This window comes from Mercenaria mercenaria, chromosome 4 (assembly GCF_021730395.1).
Source record: "Mercenaria mercenaria strain notata chromosome 4, MADL_Memer_1, whole genome shotgun sequence".
NCBI lineage: Eukaryota > Metazoa > Mollusca > Bivalvia > Venerida > Veneridae > Mercenaria > Mercenaria mercenaria.
In genome coordinates, this window is record NC_069364.1 from 48,711,407 (window position 1) to 48,733,674 (window position 22,268).

Sequence of the window (22,268 nt, forward strand, 5' to 3'; positions counted from 1 at the left end):
TGCACAATAGCCTGAGTCTATGTCATAAATATCAACTTAAAGTAATAAGAGAGGTAAAGATAAAATGTATCAAAACACTATATAAATATATCCTAAGAAAAAGGGGCATAATTCATTAAATATTGGTGCCAGAGTTATGCATCTTGTGTCATATAGTGTGAGTGATGATGCTGAACAGCTATTTTAAGTTTGAATCATATCCATTCAGTAATAACAGAGACAGAGTGAAAGTGCATCAAAACTTTAACCTAAAATTCTAAGTAAAAAGGGGGAATAATTAATGAAAAATTGGTGCCAGAGTTATGCACCTTGTGTCATATGGTGTGGGTGATGATGTTGAACAACTATTTTAAGTTTGAATCAAATCCATTCAGTAATAACAGAGACAGAGTGAAAGTGCATCAAAAATTTAACCTAAAATTCTAAGTAAAAGGGGGAAATAATTCATGAAAAATTGGTGCACCTTGTGTCATATGATAAGGGTAATAATGTTGAACAATTGTTTAAGTTTGAATCAGATCCATTCAGTAATAACAGAGATAGAGTGAAAGTGAATAAAACTATAACCTAAAATTCTAAGTAAAAGGGGGAATAATTCATGAAAAATTGTGCCAGAGTTATGCATCTTGTGTCATATGATGTGGGTGATGATGCTGAACAACTATTTTAAGTTTGAATCAAATCCATTCAGTAATAACAGAGGTAAAGTGAAAGTGGACCAGAACTTTAACCTGAAATTCTAAGTAAAAAGGGGGAATAATTCATGAAAAAATGGTGCCAGAGTTATGCACCTTGTGTCATATGATGTGGGTGATGATGTTGAACAACTATTTTAAGTCTGAATCAAATCCATTCAGTAATAACAGAGATAGAGTGAAAGTGCATCAAAACTTTAACCTGAAAATCTAAGTGAAAAGGGGGGATAATTCATGAAATATTGGTGCCAGAGTTATAGCCCTTAAGTCAGATGATGTGGATGATGATGAGGAATAAGTATTTCAAGTTTGAATCAAATCCATCAAGTTATTACAGAGATAAGTTGAAAAAAGAGAAAGTGCACCAAAACTTTAACCAAGGTGGGGACGCGGAAAGACGCCGACGCCGGGGCGAGTAGGATAGCTCTCCTTATACTTTGTATAGTCGAGCTAAAAATGGAGCAAATTATTTATTTGTCTACAATGAAAAAATAATGTTGATTTCATTAAAACATTGCAATATTGATGTCACATCAAATATGACATCATAAGGTGCCGTACAGGCACCTGGAAAGAGTGCTACCGTATCTGATCAACAATTTTAAAAGACATTTAAGAATGGAAATTATAACACAGAATGGTGATACATATGACCAACACACTCTCAACTGATTATGAGGCATATGAAATTAATCATTACTCATCTATGCACTCGTTAATTATTCTGCGGGATGTATAACCCCTTGCTGTGATTTAATATAATTAAAACACAATCACTCTGATGTCATGCCTATCTTCTATTTGTCACATAGTTACATATAACAATATGCTTCCCTTTTTATGTAAAATACATATTTACATAGAATCCAAATAATATATAGCAGAACCATATTTTAATACCTCATGAAATTATTATGGAGGCGTATAACCTCCTTGTCATGTTTAAATGCATTTTTTATTATTTCTTTATTTTAACTGGTCGGTCCAACATATATTTACTGGAAAAAGTAATTTTTTCTTCTTAGATAGCATAAGAAGTAGAAACAACTACTTAAACATATATTTGTAGACTATAAGCTGATTTTTTTTTACCAAGCAATATATGAAAGGCTCATTTTATAAAAGTGCTACTTTCTATCATAGTTCAACCAGTGATGCCCAGTTGGTTCAGTAGGTAGAGCATTAGTCTATGGATCTCGGGGTTGTGAGTTCGATCCTCGAGCGGGGTATATGTTCTCCGTGACTTTTTGATAAACGACATTGTGTCTGAAATCATTAGTCCTCCACCTCTGATTCATGTGGGGAAGTTGGCAGTTACTTGCGGAGAATGGGTTTGTACTGGTACAGAATTCAGAAAACACTGGTTAGGTTAACTGCCCACCGTTACATGACTGAAATACTGTTGAAAAACAGCATTAAACCCAAAAACAAAACAAGAAAATCAAGCAGTGAGTTAAAAAAATTTTCGAGAGGATCCTATTTTTACCAAACAATAGTACGAAGGAGTTGCTTCATGAAAGCGATAATTTTCATATCCTTCAGAACAAACCTGCTATGGCCTGTTGATGTAAAACAAAAGGGGCTGCGTCTGTCAGTCTCAGGGTGACATTCTCTTCAGATTCATTGTCTTGTAGCACACGTACAGGTTCCGCTAATTCTGATAAACCTTCCATCACTTCCGCATTGTCCATCAATGCTTTAATGCTTTGTCTGAAATGAGACAAAATCGTTACAGAATCTGAAACCTTTTCTTCCTGTCAGTTTTGTATGAAATATATTACTTCAAGCAAAAAACAACAAAAGCTGGCAGACTGTTCGAAAATGTTTACCAACACAGAAGTAAACTGATAAGCGGAAGGAAAAACTTCAACCTGAAAGCAATATGGCAATGCTACAATCTGCTACAAAAGATATCCTGCAAAACCAAAAGGTGACTTTCCTCAAGTAACTTACTTGAATTGCTCTTCACATATTTTCCCCCCTGTAAACATGGTAAAATCTAAATGTCTCCACTTCTTATCATTTCAGTGACTATCTTACTTATTCCTGATTATCTGTATTTGGATGAGCAATGGAAATAAATATGCTGAGAAGGTATTTCATATATCCTGTAAGCAATAAGGGATAATGCCCATTACTTCACATGGGACAGAGTTCTTTGACAGCCCATCTCCTTTCAAATGTATGTTGCAAAGGGCATATCCAAGTGTGAGAGCAGACAATGTAATACTATGCCTCCCTCCTAAAACGTACTGGCAACCCTAACACTGAGACATCAGTCATTTTAGTCAAATTTTTTGGCTTACTTCACTCCCCAAACTATTTAAAGTTGTATTTGTAATTGTCAAAGTGGTGAGACTAGACGAAAGTCAAATTAAAAAGCTATATTGTTTGTTTATTTTGGGTTTAACACTGTTTTTCAACTGTTACAGTATTTCAGTCATGTAACAGCGGGCAGTTAACCTAACCAGCGTTCCTGGATTCTGTACCAGTACAAACCTGTTCTCCACAAGTAACTGCCAACTTCCCCACATGAATCAGAGGTGGAGGACGAATGATTTCAGACACAACGTCTTTTATCAAATCGTCATGGAGAACATACACCCCGCTAGGGCATCAAACTCACTACCCCGCGATCCGTAGACCAACGCTCTCCCTACAAAGTTAAGCGGGCTGGCTAAAAAGCTATTGACCACTCGGGTAAACTGGTTTCTGTCTAAAAATTTCAAATATATATCTGACCAGGGCCACAAAACAAAATTTTACCGAGGCAAATGGGGATGCACATTGTTTTGTGGTTATTTTAATGGCACACCAGGCATTCACCATGGTGCCTCCCCCAAGAAAAAATTATAATGACATGAAATAACGCGTTCTGGTGCATTTTTTGTAGATTCTAAATAAAAGCAGTTTCAAAATTCTTCTTAACAAAGATTAACTTTCCTTTTTCTCTCTGCAATCTGGCACATCATATTTCCATTAATTTATAGTTTGCTTTTTATTGTGTCTCGATCTTGCAGTGGAAGTCTCAGTTGCATTACAGGACTTACCTTTTATGAGGTGTATACTACTCTCTTGATAGGAGCTCCTGATTTATCAAATAGAGTAACATTATCTTGTGAAAATGTTCAGAACATTTTCCCTACAACAAATGTTCCATCTTATCTTTCCACACTTAACGGAAACAACAACCGTCCTAACTGTATTGGAATACCCACCTGGTGCTAGACACATAATCAAATATTTTACTTATAATAGGCCTATCTTTACATACATATATAGGCGTATTAAGTAAAATATTTGATTATGTGTCTAGCACCTGTGGGAATACCTACTAACTCCATGCCACATACATCACAAGGTTATGGCGTTGTATACTGAAATGAACGATACCTGTGCTATTGCCTGTTTAATATTTTATATAACAAACTTATTTGAAAATAAATCTTTAAAAAATACTTTCTCAGCTGAGACTGGATAATATCTTAATGTCTAGTATTCATACATCTGTGGCATTAATAATGAGAGGCAAAAGAAAAATCAACCCTTTGAGGCAACTGGGGCAGAAAAACTGACTGAGGCAAGTTAGGCTGGCACTTGTCCCTGTTGCCCTTATATTTGCTACAGCCAAGCCAGGTTAAGTGGTAAGTATCTGTGGACGGCCTAATACAGTATGTGAGAAATCGGCTTAGAGAACGGAAAATTATCTGCCGCACGCCCTACCACAGTCTAGTTCTTATGCTATGTAACCATCACCAAAGTCTAATTTGGGCCAGCAACCATCGCGGTCAGTGTTGGCAGAACGTAGTGTTTAGTGATGAGTCACGTTTCAACTTGTGGAAAGCCGACAGACGTATCCCTGTCTATAGACGATGTCATGAACACTTCACTAACAACTGCATTCTGCAGAGCAATCCTTACGGTGGGGGCAGAGATATAGTCTAGGCAGCCATCAACCATATATGTTTAAGTCCCAACTCGTTGTGTGTCAAGGTAATCTCACAGCCAGGCGTTACATCAACCAGACATTATGTCCTGTGGTTGTCCCTATATTCCGTCAATGTCAAGGCTTAGTCTTTCAGCATGACAACGTGCATCCTCACATTGCACATTTCATCAGGAACTTTTTACAGACAAGCAACATTGACATTTTGCCTTGGCTGGCGTGCTCACTGGACTGCAATCTGATTTAACATGGGATTACCTTGGGTGACGGTATGTCAACGTCAACTGCAGCCCGTCAACATCCAGGAACCGACTGCAGCGCTCCACCAGAAGTGGGACAGAATCCCACGATATCTGCTACGTAACTGATGCAGGTCCATGGGCTGACGTCTTGCTACTGTGGTTGCCAGTAGAGGTGGCCACACACTCTACTGATTGTGTCAGTGAAATCCCTCCAGTCTATCATAATGCGACCATGAAATGCTATCTAATTAACCACCAATCCTTTGAAATCATCAGAACTATAAATGGAAATGTTCTTTCTAATTTAATCATCAGAACTATAAATGGAAATGTTCTTTCTAACTTTGAATTAACCATGCATGGATTTTGAGAATTTGCATTGCATGCCAGATTATCACCGCGGACAATAGTGTATAAAGTCTGAGTGGTTACAGAGATAAAAGTTTGCATGCCAAAAAAACTTAATTCAACCTGGCTAACTAAAACTGGCAAGGGAGAGTCACCTAGCTATCATTCTAACAGAAGTTATAAAACTCTCTACCAATAAAGCTCTCTACTTAAAATTGCAATCATGACAAAATGTTATTTCTTTAATGCCAGTCACAGATAATTTACACCAAATATTGAATTTTTTCATTGAATGATCAGGTACGGCTTTGCATGAATCTAAAAACAAATGCACGTGGGTTTTGACACTGACAAGGCAGATGACAACATCTGCCTCTTTGATTGGTAGATATTTTTATCATGACCTACTTCTCATATTTTCCCTAAAAGTGGAATTTCACTCGGAAGAAAATACCATATTGCAGTGGAACATGAGAAATTCGAAAGGAAGATGTATCTATGGCTTATAAAGCTTACAAACTTCGGAAAACACCCAAAAATTGCTCTATGCAAATCCCATTTGTCGCGGAGCAGTGCCCGGACTGAATGTTCAAAATGGCGGGCATTCGATTTTTTTCGCCGTCGTGTTAACCACGCATGAATTTCACCAATTTTGGGTATTACGAGAGCTTACCAAGTGTGTATTTTCGAAACCCATCTGAACTTTTCAGAGCTGGAATTGTTTTATCTTATTTTCCGTCACTCCGAACAATTTCTGATATCCCATAATTCCTTGTCTTTAGAGGCCCGACTTTCGGGTTCTGTTGTTGCAATTCTTATTTGTTAAAAGTTGGTACAATGTCACATATTTTAGAAGTAAAAGCAGACCCTGAAAAGATGAACAAACAAAATACAAGAGAAATTTTTATACAATAGAATGGAGACTCCACATGTTGCACAGCATGATATTTTAAATGAAAATGTTAAACTTGTAGAAATGCATACTACCGTCCGCGCCCTCTAGTCGCGGGTTGAGCAAAACTTAACATTTGAAAATCTTACAAGTACTAAATCTATTTTATACTTCTTTGACAATATATAGTACTGAACAAAGAAGTATAAAATACTTTTTTATAGCTCTTTGTACTGAACGACTAATTCCGGCGCTAATTGCTATTTTGGCAATAAAGATTGCAAATTGAGAATACACACACATATATATATTTCTTAACTGAACTTACGCTCAGGTGAAATACTTTAGCCCATTTTTAAAAAGTCACCGTGAAATACACTGATTTATATTAAAATGTCTACAGAATAATGATACTAAGGATAATTTAAGACAGAGAAACGTGTTAATACTGGCATTAAAGTCAAAGACAGCTGTGAAGCCTTTTATCATTTGTGGGTCGTTTTCCACAAGTTTTGCCGTTCAAAAGTTGAACGCTAATTTTATGTGTACACGACGTGTAATACGGTAGGTAAAATTTTAATGAAGTAATGTGGTGCGCTAATGATGAGTTTGACTTTGTTTAATTTTCTTCAGGAGATCGCAAAGTTGACTCACAAGTGAAATATAAAGGCTCGGGCTTCGTGCTCTGGAATAGGATATGAAATATCCGAGGTTTCACGATTAAAAAAAAAAAAAACAGAAAAAAAACCCACTTCGAAGTATATGACGTCAATGGCGCAATCTGTAATAAAAATCTACCATTTTTTTGGTTTCAAGGGGCACACCACCAACACCAGGTGTTTTTCTTTAAGATTAAGACAGCGCTTAATAATTATTTGCCGGAGTATGCTTATTAACTTGACAGGCTTACGATGACTACATGGAATATATCCTATTGGGCGAAAAAAAAATCTTGCAAGAAACTTATTTTCCCTCACAAAAATGCAAAATCGGATTCACACGGCATTTCATCAATGTTAGAAAATGACATCTGCCAACACATAAAAGCAAGTCTTTAAAGTACTCGGTCACCAGTTTTAGTCAGTCTTCTCTCTTCATGCCTTAATATAGGTCAACTCTTTAACACTACTAAGCAAGTACACCAAGGTTTGAGGAGGATACTAGGATACCATAGATGCTAAGGGTGTACAAGAGTATGTGTTGAACTTATAAAGTGACAAAAGCATATGTCCCTGACAATTTAAAGCCAACAGTCCTTAAAACTTTTGTGTCTAAATTGCATTCATTATTACCAAAACCTTAACACGAGAAACATTCCAGCTGATTGGTATAATTTTAGACTTATATTTAAAGTCTGTTGTGATCAAGTAATCTGTGATAATGTTTATTTCTTTCTTGACGCTGATATTTTCTCAGAAAAGCCTTTTCTCTGTAGCCTCATCTCAGCAGAGTCATGATATAAGATTTTTTTTTCAGAAAGTGATGTTAAAGAGGATTTTATAGCAGAGGTATAAATTCATTTTAAAGGACAGTAAGTAGTAAAAATCAAGCGTTAGAATACTCTTTAAAAGGGGTTATGGTCAATTTCACGTCCTTTATAAATTATTAGACCATATCATAGCATCCAACTTCACAATATATTTTCATTTTTAACAGCATCTTATTACGATTTGTACAACATAGTTTTAGGGGGAAGGTCGTGCGGAACACAGCTACTACAACCTTTTGAAGACATGTTAAGAAACCTTATTCGAGGTCATCAAATATTGATTAGTACTGTTTTATTTTACGAGGTTTTTATGAGTGGAATTATCTTAATTTATTCACAATTGTTGGGTTTACGTCGCACCGACACAATTATAGGCGACTTCCCCGCTTTTGGTGGTGGAGGAAGACTCCAGGTGCCCCTCCATGAATTATTTCATCACGAGCGGGCACCTGGGTAGAACCACTGACCTTCCATATAAGCCAGCTGGATGACTTCTTCACATGAAGAATTCAACGCCCCGAGTGAGACTGGAACCCACATCGAGGAGAGGCAAGTGATTTGAAGTCAGCGACCTTAACCACTCGGCCAAAAAGGCCCCAACTTGTTTACAAACTCTATTAACATGACGTTCGAGGCAACACTTTGCAGTGGTCAAATTCACCGTCATATTGTTGTATTGTATTACATGTAATTTCCGCCGCTTGGATAGGCGCACACCCAGGAGAGGTATTTTTTATGAACTATGATCACTAAATGCTTTTATTTAAAAATGCACACTACGTGTATATAGACAAGTGCCTAACGGGTCAAAGAGCTATATACTTCTTTGGGCGGAGACAGAAATTCAAATACAAGTGAATCCGGGTACCAGACCCTAGCTCTTTTTTAATAGACCCCTTGGTTCTTTAATGTGCCCGGTGTATAGCACCGATACACGCAAGGATTGCCTGGGTTTCTGACCAATACACATCTAGCTGGGTGGGAAAAACTGAAAGCGCTCGTAAGTCCGTCTTAGTAGATGGAAAGACATCAAACTAAATCACAGGGGCATATTGTGTACACCAAGCCTTCTACTCTACACACCTCATTTAAAATTACGCTGATTATAGTCCTTGCGAATATCACGTCTTTTCCTTCCAATTTACATACTAAACTTACAATATCATAACGGTTCTAATAATAGCAAGTATGGGAAATTGCTGTCAAATCCATATGAAAGGACGGGCCTCAAATCCGGTTTATGAATGAACGGATGACGTAATGTAGATTCAAAGTGAGGCTGAATCAGTAATATCAACAATCACCAGTTTTCACGACCCATTATATTTTATTTTCTGATAGGATTGATAATGATACAAACGTAGCGGCATGAATGTTTGACTTAGAAAGGGAACCATTCTTGTGTTTTAGAATTTAGCTTAGCATTGTTCACAGTTCATACTCTAAAATGTAAAGAAAACCTTAATTTCTTGTTTTCTATTAAAAAAAATATTTGGTAAAATCACAGTCGAATATGGCTTCAAGTTCTGTAAGTCAAGAAAGTCTGGATATTAATGATGACTATGAACTGAACGCAAGAAGAACACGTATTAGGACCCTAAGAGCACGTGGAGCCCTCCATCGTGTTGGGGATCGTGACTCTGAAACATCTGGTGATGTGTGTGACATGAATGGGGATGAAGAACCAACAGGAACTACTGGTAAAAGCTTGGATCAAGTTCAACTTGACTAATTCTAATATGAAATTAGGCGCTGCCTATCTGACGGGAAAACCTAGTGATAGTGATACGGATTCTTTTTTTTTCTGCATTAAATTGTTCTTTCTGATATTTTTTGTTTGGCTTTCAGTTTTGACAGTAAGCCTGATGGTTTTGCTGTTGTTATAAAAATAAGAAGGGGAAATGTTTTAAAAAGTTTTGTTTAAATGAACATGGATCTAATCATTTCTTCAAATGTATCAAGACTAGACAGACAATGGAAAATAGTGTTCATGAGTTAAAGATAATAGTGATATTTGGGTGCACAGAATCTACTCCCAAAAACGCACCATTAGTTGTACTGATGATAAAATAGAGAAAAGTGGAAACTTCACATGTCGCTCAACACGACAAAAACGAAACTGTTGCATAAACCCGGACAGATAACGGGGGGTTTTTGACCTGTCACTTTTTTATTTCTGCAAATTGTTATCATTTATTGGAATCAAAATAATGCTTTTGCTGAAAACTTTACATAATTCAAATTTATATCTAGTAAGCAAATTTTAACTCGCACGAAGTGAGCGCCGGAAAGGGGTATGTAAAATGGGGACTGTACGAACATTGATAAATTCGAACACATTGTCATTTACAAAATTTTCCTCATAGTATTATATATGGTGCAACAGTCATTCAAAAGTTACCCAATATCAGGCCTTTATGTGTTGTCAGTGAGCATGCGTAAAACACACTCTTCCTCAGTAGTTTTGGATAAATATTTTATTATATACAGATAAATGCAAGTCGTTTATTTATACATAATATTACCAATTTTGTTTCTGTTTACAACGAACATGCCTTTGCTATCAATTTGTTTCTCTAATACAAATTTCTGAATCCGGAAATGCACATATTCTTTTCAGTTCATTTGTTACAAACAAATAGTTTCTAAAAACGACAAAACAATCCAAAAAATAAAATACAACAATTTACACATTATGCCTGCGTAACATCACATTCAATATCATCTTGTTCTGATATTCTTTTGTAGTATAGATACCGGAACTTACATAATCCTGCTATCCTAAACACGGACTATTTTAATTCTTTTAAATGCCATTATTGTCAAATGACACTCTTTTAGGACAAATTGTGTTCCACTAATACAGCTATGGTAAAACTCGTGTATGTGAGAATGACAAACAACCATTTACTTGTGAAATTTTTATTTCAAATTCATTGTAAAAAGTTCTTGACCAGAATTTTATATATAACACAAACACTCTTGGTCTAAATTCAATTTAATTTACCTAACTGCTAACAGTCTGGGACCTTTTTATGTATATGATTAAGATTAATTTCTTAGCTTGATAGTGATCGTAGTGAGCCTCTCAAGTTTATAGCCAACATTTTTTTCCAAGTGTAATTTTACTAAAACTCTAGTCAATGAATTGACTTTTAGAAAGTAGCTGCAATGTATGTGAAAGATTGTGGAAGGGAGGGGAGATAAGCAATATCGATATATGCTTTTCCATGCATCGAATATTTTATTCAATATTTACAGACCAACATTGGTTAATAACTTATTTTATGTGTGTTGCCGTAATTGAAAAAGATTGCTGGATTTCTAAGACAAATAAAAATTGGAAAACTGGGCCGTAATGCTTAAATGAAAACATCAAAAAATCACAGGCACTTGACGACATTCTACTCACACACGCTCATTGAAAATTGCTGATATACCTGCGACACGTCTTTACCTGCCATATATAAATTAAATTATAGGTATAATAAATAGGAAATTTGTTATAGGAAAGGCGGTCTCAATCCGGTTTATGACATTACTGTTGAATATGTACATTCAAAGTAAGCTGAACAGTATTTTTCAACAGTCACGTATTTAGCGTACCCATAATTTTTATTTGGAAATAGGCCGTTGAAACATACAAAACGTAGTCATGAAGTAACCTAGAAAAACCACGTATTTTATTAGTTTAGCAATTGTTCACAAAGTTCATACTTGTTAAATAAAGAACCTCCAATTCGTTTCCTATTAAAAAAATTTATGGTTAAAATCACAGTCGAATATTGGCTCAAGTAAGCAAGAAAGTCCGGATAATTAAGGGTGGACTAAACAACGCAAGAAGAACCGTGTAGGTAAGAACTAGCCCCCATTTGAATCGTGATTAGAATTGTACTTGTGACATATATACACGACACATACGGACTAACGGAAAACTTGGTGTTCCCGTAATTTTATGTATTTAAGGAGTCATACCATTTTATAGCATTAGAACATAACTCTGTCAATGATGTTGGCTGAATTATGACCCTTTTTAAACTTGGAAATTGGTTCAGTTTTCATACAAGTCCGTGTTTTGTCAAAACTATTTGACATGTGTCTTTGAAACTTTTAACACTTGTTTATCGTCATGATTCCCATCTGTAGGCAAGAGTACATAACTCTGTCAACTGTTGTGGCGGAATTGTGACCCTTTTTGGACTTGGAAATCAGTTTAGTTTTTCGTACCAGTCCATATTTTGCCTAATCTGTTTGTCATATGGCTATGAAACTTTGACCACTTGTTAACCTTTATAGTCTACATACCTGGGACAAGGACTTTAGCTTAGTAATGGCCCCTTTTTGGACATAGAAATTAGCTAAGTTTTGCATACCATTCGATATTTTGTCTATTAACTGTCTGATATATATATGGCTTTAAAACTTTGAACACTTGCTAACCATCATGGTCACACATTGCCATATAGTGCAAGACTTAACCAAATCCACAAATGCAGGTACATTGTTAGTCTTATCTGCCCCTTTTCGTTTGTCTGAAAATCTCTGGTAATATTTTGACCCTATACTTCTATCAGTTAATGCTTTGAATAGTCGAGCGCACTGTCAACAGACAGCTCTTGTTAATAAGCAAATCAAAAGTAAAAAAAAATCAACACAGTTGTCCAATTTAGATGTATACAAGTACAACTTAACTAAGGAAAGAATTGACTAAAATCTACTACTTAGAGGGCTTTTTTCCTTCTTTACACTTACAGGCAGCTCTGCTCAGAGTATACTGAGCTTCACCCAAAGATTGGCTTTAAATCAGATTCTTTTGTCTTCCCCACATTTGACCATAATTATACCTACGGTATCTATTTTTCTTCCAATTGACTGCTGCATTAACTGCTGTGTGACCCTTTCTATCTTAGTGATAACAACTTACTTTTTGCTACAAGCATACAATCTAGTTGACTAGTATTGTAGAAAGTAAGAGTACACATTACAGAAAAAGGAAGTTGATCTATGGTGGAGATCGATGCTTTAACTGGATACATGTATACCATATAAAATCAGACATCAATGTGGTATGCATCTACACCACTATGCCAGAACAGGACTTGCATATTTTTTTTAAGGCTTTGCTCTTCATGATGGTACTTTGGGAAAATGAACTTCTGCACTGTTCCATTATGTTCGCAGACTGTTGAAAGCAGTGGTTATGTTCATTTGTCAGAACATAAGTATATATAATACAGGAATGAAATACATGAAATGCCATTGTTTAGTCATTTTGGGTCATCAGTAGTGTGTCATCAACTACTTTTGATGTTGTCAAAAGTTATGTCAGTTTTTCTTCACTTTGTAAATTAGGGCAAAAATGATCTCAAAAATGAAATGTCTTTTACAAAATTTTGATATAAGTAAGGTGTGGTGTGAGAGCATGATTTGAAACGTGCAAGACTTGGCAGATATGTTGCTAGTCTAAATGCCAGTGAGTCCCAATAGTCAGTATTGACTGCAGATCAACCCAGTTGCTGGAAGACCAACTTGTCTGAAAACCTGCCTTTTTAAAAGTAAACATTCATAACAGATCCAAAGAACAATGTATAAAGTATGGTACTAAGCTGTAAATATTCTGACAAATGAACAAATTGTTATGAACATAACCATTGTTTTCAATAATTTCAACCTATTTATGTGAACTGATAATAGAGAAAGATTTGAACTTCTGTTTGTTACATTTGACATATGACAAGTTCTTTTGATTTGGTGGCAAGCATGGAGAGGCCAAGCAAATTTTGCTCTCTTAGGATTTGAACATGTGACCTATGGATTAGAAGTCTGATGCTATTTATCCCTGCACCACTCAGGTGTACCTTCTCCTTTTAATAAATTTCTTGATTATTAATAACTGTGTATTTGGTAACATACTTCTGTGTAGTCATATATCATATATGATTGACTTGAAAGAATACAATAACTTTGTTATTTTCTTGTTTTTTTATCATTTGCAAAAAAATTACTTTATTCTAGCACAAAGTGGCATTCTAGCTGGAGATGGAATTCATGACTCTCCAACAAGGACAGCTATGCAACGTGCAAAGGACAAAAGGTCAAGGCCAAACCATCTTCAGAAGGGAAAACTGATGAAAGATAAAAGAAAGCTAAGAGAAAAGCGCCGAAGCACTGGGGTTGTTCACCTGGCATCTACAGAGGTAGGTTTCAAATAACATGAAGACAGACATGTATCACAACAAAACTCAGTGTTGTTGTTAAAATTGAGATGGGGTACAGTTAGATTAGCCCAAGTCAGTCTCTTTTGTTTGTCTTTACATTTTGTACATCCTGGTATCCTTGTGTGTTATCAGTTTATTCATTGTCTAGGTTATAAAAAATTTAGTTTGGAGACCTGTTTGAAGGTGTAACCATGCCTTTCAAAATTTATCTCTGACTTGACCAATCTGATGTTGGTGTTTTGAGATGCATATTCATTTTTATAGACATGTTTCCTGGTTCTAGCTTACACTGAAGGTCATCTATAATTTGTAGCTAGACTGTATTTCCCTTTCTTCTAAATACCTTAGTCCCTGTCCCCGCAAATCTGAAGAAAAGAATACAGGAGTACTACCGCAAATGTTTGTTGAACTCGAACCTGTGATAATGACCACCTCTGAATAAAGACCTTTACTATAAAACCTGCTAATAAAAGTCACTATGTTCCCTTGTTGTTGCTAACTATAAATAATGTAAATTTACATTGTATCTTGCTTTTAGAGACCACCTTTCAAGAAAGACCAGTTCTTCCATTTTCCAGAAGTGATCTTTACAGACAGGTTTGACAGTATTATGTTTTACTGTGCTCATATTGCTTAAGATCATTTGACACTGACTCTTTGTATTTCTCACAGAGTACTGGAGATTCTCTAGATGATGATGATAATGAGGAGGAAAAGTTGACGGAGGCAAAACGTAATACCTCGTATAATGAGGTGATTGATGCAGACAATCCACAAACACCTTCAGAGGTATAAGATAATGCATGGTTGTTTGCTTACAATTTATATTGGTATATTTTGTAAATTTGTTATAGTAACCAGGTTTTGTCATCATAAAAATAGTTTATTTTTTACCTTAGTAATTTAGTTAGATTAACCTTTAGCCTGCTGTTGGCAAGTGTTCAGCCTTTGCGACCAGTGCAGACCAAGATTGTTCACTATTCAGACAGTAAATTTTCATTGAATACCCTTTCAAATAATAAATGGTACTGTCCAAATTGAATGATGGACCAATCCATTTTAGAAATTTAGCAAGCTAAAGGTTAAAACCTCTATTAAGCAGCCAGTCAGAGGAGCGGCACAGTGTAGCTGCTTATGGCAGATGACTGCCTTGGGGTAAAACAAGTTGAAATTTGAACTGAAACGTTTATTTGAGAAGTTTGTTGACTGGCTGCTTTGGGCAACTGGGTGCTTAATACAGGTGGCCGTTAAAGCAGATTCAGTAGTGTTAAAGCTTGCCTTATTGGGATCCGGCCAATTTTACAAATAATATGAGCCGCACCATGAGAAAACCAACATAATGCATTTGCGACTAGCATGGATCCAGACCAGCAAGTGCATCTGCACAGTCTGGTCAGCATCCATGCTGTTCGCTTTCAAAGCCTATTTCAATTAGAGAAACCGTTAGCGAACAGCATGGATCCTAGCATGATCTGTGCAGTCTGGTCTGGATCCATTCTGGTGTTGGTTTTCTCATGGTGCGGCTCAATTATTGAAATCTTCTGTAGAATAGCACTTTAAATGGGAACTTTGATGAAAATTTATTCATCTACCTGTTTCAGTTTTGAATGTTTCTTGAAATGATTAAAAGTTTCTTTAAAGATGGCAAACACTCATTAAAGAAAACAAAATTAATGACACCAAAGCAGTGAAACTTGAGCATGTTTTAGATGATATATCTGGTATTCATGATTTTAGAGGAAAGTTCAGCTGCATATCTGATGAAAATTGCAAATCTTATCAAAGTTGTGTTAATAAAAATGATATTCTTACATGTTAAGATCTTTGAAATGAGACAAAAAATGAGGATTAAGTAAAATTCTTTGTACAGCTGGAATTACTGGTGTACATTAAAACTTACTAGATGTAGTGTTAGCCAGATTACGTTATTTTAACTTTTTTTTTTTTTTTTGTCTTTAAAAGTATATTGTGTTGGTTTATTTTGACTATTTTGTTGTTATTATTTAGTTGTTTTTAGTTGCCTGTGTGACTTGCATACCATTTTAATTCTACATCCCTATTGTTTGGAGAAATAAAATCAAGTTACAGATATGATTGATAATATAACTGCACTCTTTAGAAAAGATACATTTCAGTGTAACCTAGATTAAAAAATGTTAAAGTACAAGACCTTTATAAACTAATGCATCAATAAATGTTTATACTTGGCTAGTGAAAGACATATTTAAAACTTGTTTTCTGGAAGTGTTTGTAATCAAACTTTCACAGATGCCATCTAGTCTTGTGGGAACACATTTGACTATCAGTCAAGATGTCTGGGATGAGAACTGCTGTCTAGGCACTGGAAATTCTATTGCCCCAACCCAACTGAGAGGCTAGTATTGGTTCTTCCCAGGAAAGACAGCTTTGCATGTACTGGTGCTTTACTCAGGGCATGTTTAAAGAACCAGACTGTCTATTAGCAAAGAACTAGGCTACGTTAGCTGGACATACCTTTATCTTAAAGATGTCTCTCTCACTGTTCTGGGGGCTTTTTCTGCCTTTGTCACACTTGTCAGATTGCTCTGTATCTGTAATGGTAGAAGATGAATTAGTGTACTGAATGGCTGCCTTTGTATTTAAAGCACCTTTGAACTTTTTTATCATGAAGAAGGTGCTAAGTAACTCTGGTATAATATAAAATGATATAATCTCATCAGAGGTCAGATGCCAGTAACATTTTCAAGAGCATTTTTAGCTCGACTATACGAAGTATAAGGAGAGCTATCCTACCCGACCCGGCGTCGGCGTCTCCGCGTCCCCACCTTGGTTAAAGTTTTTTTACACTTTCTCTTTTATCAACTTATCTCTGTAATTACTTGATGGATTTGATTCAAACTTGAAATAGTTATTCCTCATCATCACCCACATCATCTGACATAAGGGTCATAACTCTGGCACCAATATTTCATGATTTATCTCCCCTTTTCACTTAGTTTTTAAGGTTAAAGTTTTGATGCACTTTCACTCTATCTCTGTTATTACTGAATGGATTTGATTCAAACTTAAAATCGTTGTTTAACATCATCACCCACATCATATGACACAAGATGCATAACTCTGGCACAAATTTTTTATGAATTATTCCCCCTTTTTTACTTAGAATTTCAGGTTAAAGTTTTGATGCACTTTCACTCTATCTCAGTTTCTCAGTCATTACTGAATGGATTTGATTCAAAATTAAATTAGTTGTTCAACATCAACACCCACACCATTTGGCACAAGGTGCATAACTCTGGCACCAATTTTTCATGAATTATTCCCCCTTTTTACTTAGAATTTCAGGTTAAAGTTTTGATGCACTTTCACTTTATCTCTGTTATTACTGAAAGGATTTGATTCAAACTTAAAATGGTTGTTCAACATCATCACCCACACCATTTAACACAAGGTGCATAACTCTGGCACCAATTTTTCATGAATTATTCCCCCTTTTACTTAGAATTAAAAGTTAATTTTGATGCATTTTCACTATATCTCAGTTATTATGAAATGCATTTGATTCAAACTTGAAGTAGTTGTTCCACATCATCACCCACATCATATGATACAAGATGCATAACTCTTGCACCAATATTTAATTAATTATGCCCCTTTTTGCTTAGGCTGTACTTGTATAGTGTTTTGATACACTTTATCTGTACTTCTCTTATTATTTAATATTTTTGACACAGACTCATGCTATTGTGCAATATCTTCACCCACCATTGGAGTTAATAAACACTCCAGTGACAGCTCCAGTTTTCTCAGATGTCCCCAGTTTCACTATCCAGCATCGAAATAGTCGAGCATGCTGTCTCCTGTGACAGCTCTTGTTTTTTATATTCCCATGAAAACAAGTCATAGTTCAGCAATTCTGTGTTACCAAAATGTTTTGAAATATAATTCAATTGTTTTTCTTTCATCTATGCTTTACAAAGGCAATAAAGGTTATTATTTATTAATGGATAACAAAAGAATTAGTCTTACAGAGCTAAAATATTATTTTTGAAAAGTTATGAGTGTACAGTCATTCGTTCTCTCAAACTCGATGGGACTGGAAAAAATTGTTTGAGCCATTGAAAATTATACACAATACAGGGATTTGCCGGGACCTGATGATAAGTTCTAGCAAAGGGTAGCGGTCGAATGATCCAGTTCAAGTGAACAAAGTTCGACTGTATTTACATTACTGGAACTTACTATTTAATATAACGATACTTAAAATAAAAAGGGGATATTTATTAGAATAAAAATGGTATGTTTAACAGTATTTATAGATGTTGTAAAGTTTTCTTCCTTTGACGTAGGTTATGCGTAGAATACAACAGTTTCAGTCCATGAACATATCTGCTGGTAGTTCTAGTCATGATACAAAATCTACAGCTAAACTTATGGTAAGAATTTGGGTAGAAATATCTTTCTTGGATTGGGTCAGGACATTCTTAAATCATTTTCTATTTTCATTCAGTCATCATTGTGTGATAAGGCATGTTTTATTTCTTCATATTATAACATCTGCAGGACTAAGGGATTTGTTGGTGCTCGAGCCCACTAGAGCAAGGGTACCAACATATCCCGAGAGGTTCTGAAGTTGTTATAACGCGAAAGAACATGCTAATACTGTTCTAATATAAAACTTGTAAAAAGCTAAAATATGAATATATTATCCATCATCGTTAATTGTCCATGAAATGCACTGGAATGTCAGCATTGCTTGATCACATTGATGTGATTTCCTTTTTAATATGTTTATACTTTGCCACAGAACACGCATATGCAAGAAAGTGTGTTAACAGCACGTGAATACAAGAATCTCTGTTATTACAAGTTTACTCTCCTGTTAAAACAATTAACATCCCCTGAAAATGACAAAAAAGCAGTTTTATGCTAGAATTCTTTGTAATTATCAGTATGTACTGATGTTGTAATGGATGAGACAAAGGTCTGACATTCAACATGGATTTTGCAAGTTTGCATCCTCATTAATGAAATTGATATGAATGAAATACACATGTAGATTTTTTGCTATAAAGAAATTTATGATGTCAGGATTATGGACTGATAACTCTGTTGTACGTAGACATTTTTAGTTGGCATGCCTTCCATAAGCTCACTGAAGCCAAAGGTTCAGGGTAAATTAATAGTATAGGTAAATACTATGGTGTCTAACATCTGCCTTGAATAGTTTTCTTTGAACATCTTTTTATCAGCCATTTGATGGATCTTCAGTTGAATCAGGTTTGTAGCATCCCAGCATGGACCTCTTTCAGATTTAAGCAAATGGTTCCTTTCAACTTCACACAGGAATCACCAGAGCTAAAAATAGAAATTTGAAAAAAGATTAAGCAACCTCTTCTCATGAACTGCGATTTATATTTGACCAGCTTCCTTGTATCAACTTCCTTTTTTCTTTTTATGCCCCCAAAGGGAGGCATATTAGTTTTCAACTGTCCGTCCGTTAGTTTGTTCGTTCGTTCGTTAGTCACAACGTTAACTTTTTGCATGAAGGCACTTTCCTCGCGAACCACTGCACCAAGGACCTTCAAATTTCACATGCTGATAGTACAAATGAGAACACCACCCCTACTGACTTTAGGGTCACCAGGTCAAAGGTCAAGGTCACAGAGGCCAACGTTAACTTTTTGCATGAAGGCACTTTACTCGCTAACCACTGCACCCAGGACCTTCAAACTTCACATGCTGATAGTACTTATTGAGTACACCACCCCTACTGACATTGGGGTCACCAGGTCAAAGGTCAAGGTCACAGGGGCCAACGTTAACGTTTTGCATGAAGGCACTTTACTCACGAACCACTTCACCCAGGACCTTCAAACTTCACATGCTGATAGTACTTATTGAGTACACCACTCCTACTGACTTTTGGGTCACCAGGTCAAAGGTCAAGGTCACAGGGGCCAACGTTAACTTTTTGCATGAAGGCACTTTGCTCGCAAACCACTGCAACCAGGACCTTCAAACTTCACATGCTGATAGTACTTATTGAGTACACCACCCCTACTGACATTGGGGTCACCAGGTCAAAGGTCAAGGTCACAGGGGCCAACGTTAACTTTTTGCATGAAGACACTTTACTCGCGAACCACTGCACCCAGGACCTTCAAACTTTACATGCTGATAGTACTTTATGAGTACACCACTCCTACTAACTTTGGGGTCACCAGGTCAAAGGTCAAGGTGCTGTGGGGGCATTTGTCACCATTAGTGACAGCTCTTGTTTTTTGAATGGTTCATCTCAGCTGCACATTTGTTACAAGAGCTAAAACTAGAAGAAAGCCTTCAAAAAAACTTTATCTCATAAACTATTTGCTGGATCTACTCAAAACCTGGTCAGTAATATCCTTACATAGACCATTCTCAGACTTGTTCAAATTGTTTTACTCTAATACATACAGTGGCCAACAGAGCTTAGAATTGAAAAAACCTTTTCAGAGGCTTTTTAGCTCACCTGTCACGAAGTGACAAGGTGAGCTGTTGTGACCGCTTGATGTTCATCGTGCGTCGTCCGTCAACAATTTCTGAAAAAATCTTCTTCTTGAAAACCACTGGGCAAAATTACACAAAACTTCACTGGAATGATCCTTGGGTGGCCCCCTTTCAAAATTGTCCAAAGAATTGAATTCCATGCAGAACTCTATTTGCCATGGCAACCAAAAGGAAAAACTTTAAAAATCTTCTTGTCCAAAACCACAGGGCCTAGGGCTTTGATATCTGGTGTGTAGCGTCATCTAATGGTCCTCTACCAAAATTGTTCAAATTATCCCCCTAGGGTCAAATATGGCCCCGCCCCAGGGGTCACATGGTTTATATAGACTTATATAGGGAAAACTTTGAAAATCTTCTTGTACAAAACCACATGGCCTAGGGCTTTGATATTTGGTGTGTAGCATCATCATGTGGTCCTCTACCAAGATTGTTCAAATTATCCCCCTAGGGTCAAATGTGGCCCACCCCGGGGGTCCCAAGTTTTACATAGGCTTATATAGGAAAAAAAGTTCAAAAATCTTTTTGTCTGAAACCACAACACTAAGACATTTTAAATTTGTTTTTAGCATTGTCTTATGGTCCTCAACCAAAATTGTTCAAATTGTACCCCTTGGGTGAAAAGAGGCCCTGCCCTGGGGGGTCCCAAGTTTTATATAGACTTACATAGGAAAAAGCCTTAAAAATCTTCTTGTCAGAAACCATACAACCTAGGCTTTTGATATTTGGTATGATGCATTGTCTAGTAGTCCTCTATTAAAATGGTTCAAATTATGCCCCTGGGGTTAAAAGAGGCCCCGCCCTGGGGTAACTTAGTTATTATGTGAGTTATATAGGAAAAATACTTAAAAAATCATCTGATCCTATTTCCAAGACTGTTTAATTATAATTACCTGATGACCCCAAGTAATATGATGTCACTTGACTGTGACCTTGACCTACTGACCTACTTTCTTGTTTTTAGCTCACTTGAGCCAAAGGCTCATGGTGAGCTTTTGTGACTGCTCAATGTCCGGTGTGCGTCGTGCGGCGTCCGTCCGTCAACATTTCCTAAAAAAAATCTTCTTGAAAACCACTGGGCAGAATTACACCAAACTTCACAGGAATGATCCTCGGGTGGCCCCCTTTCAAAATTGTTCAAAGAATTTAATTCCATGCTGAACTCTGGTTGCCATGGCAACCGAAAGGAAAAACTTTAAAAATATTCTTGTACAAAACCACATGGCCTAGGGCTTTGATATTTGGTATGTAGCATCATCTAGTAGTCTTCTACCAAGATTGTTCAAATTATACCCCTAGGGTCAAATATGGTCCTGCCCGGGGGTCACATAGTTTATATAGACTTACATAGGGAAAACTTTGAAAATTTTCTTGTACAAAACCACATGGCCTAGGGCTTAGATATTTGGTATGTAGCATCATCATGTGGTCCTCTACCAAGATTGTTCAAATTATCCCCCTAGGGTCAAATATGGCCCAGCCCTGGGGGTCACAAGTTTTACATAAACTTATATAGAAAAAAAAGTTTAAAAATCTTCTTGTCTGAAACCACAACACTTAGACCATTGATATTTGGTTTGTAGCATTGTCTTATGGTCCTCTACTAAAATTTTTCAAATTGTACCCCTTGGGTGAAAAGACGCCCTGCCCTGGGGGTCCCAAGCTATAACAGCAATAACTGGAGAACCATTTGACCTAGAACCTTCAAACTTCATAGGGTTGTAGGGCTGCTGGAGTAGACGACCCCTATTGTTTTTGGGGTCACTCCGTCAAAGGTCAAGGTCACAGGGGCCTGAACATTGAAAACCATTTCCGATCAAGAACTAGAGAACCACTTGACCCAGAATGTTGAAACTTCATAGGATGATTGGTCATAAAGAGTAGATGACCCCTATTGATTTTGGGGTCACTCC

General features: G+C 36.4%; 2 protein-coding genes across 3 annotated transcripts in view; one reads left to right on the forward strand and one right to left on the reverse strand.

Annotated features, from left to right (window-relative positions):
* LOC123551614 (zinc finger protein 236-like) overlaps positions 1–5,817 on the reverse strand; it is a 144,299-nt gene extending 138,482 nt beyond the window's left edge. The window contains exons 1-2 of the mRNA XM_045340660.2: positions 5,748–5,817; positions 2,245–2,405 (exon numbers count right to left, since the gene is read on the reverse strand). Of these exons, the coding sequence (XP_045196595.2) occupies positions 2,245–2,386 (142 nt within the window). The 5' untranslated portion in view covers positions 2,387–2,405; positions 5,748–5,817. The remainder of the gene's footprint in view (positions 1–2,244; positions 2,406–5,747) is intronic.
* Positions 5,818–8,879: 3,062 nt separating this feature from the next.
* The window catches only part of LOC123551615 (PRKC apoptosis WT1 regulator protein-like), a 32,438-nt gene continuing 19,049 nt past the window's right edge, over positions 8,880–22,268 (forward strand). The window contains exons 1-4 of one of the 2 annotated variants that reach the window (XM_045340661.2): positions 8,880–9,312; positions 13,628–13,809; positions 14,503–14,619; positions 18,159–18,245. In XM_045340661.2, coding sequence (XP_045196596.1) covers positions 9,126–9,312; positions 13,628–13,809; positions 14,503–14,619; positions 18,159–18,245 — 573 coding nt within the window. In that variant the 5' untranslated portion in view covers positions 8,880–9,125. The remainder of the gene's footprint in view (positions 9,313–13,627; positions 13,810–14,502; positions 14,620–18,158; positions 18,246–22,268) is intronic. The other variant, XM_045340662.2, reaches the window with a different exon arrangement.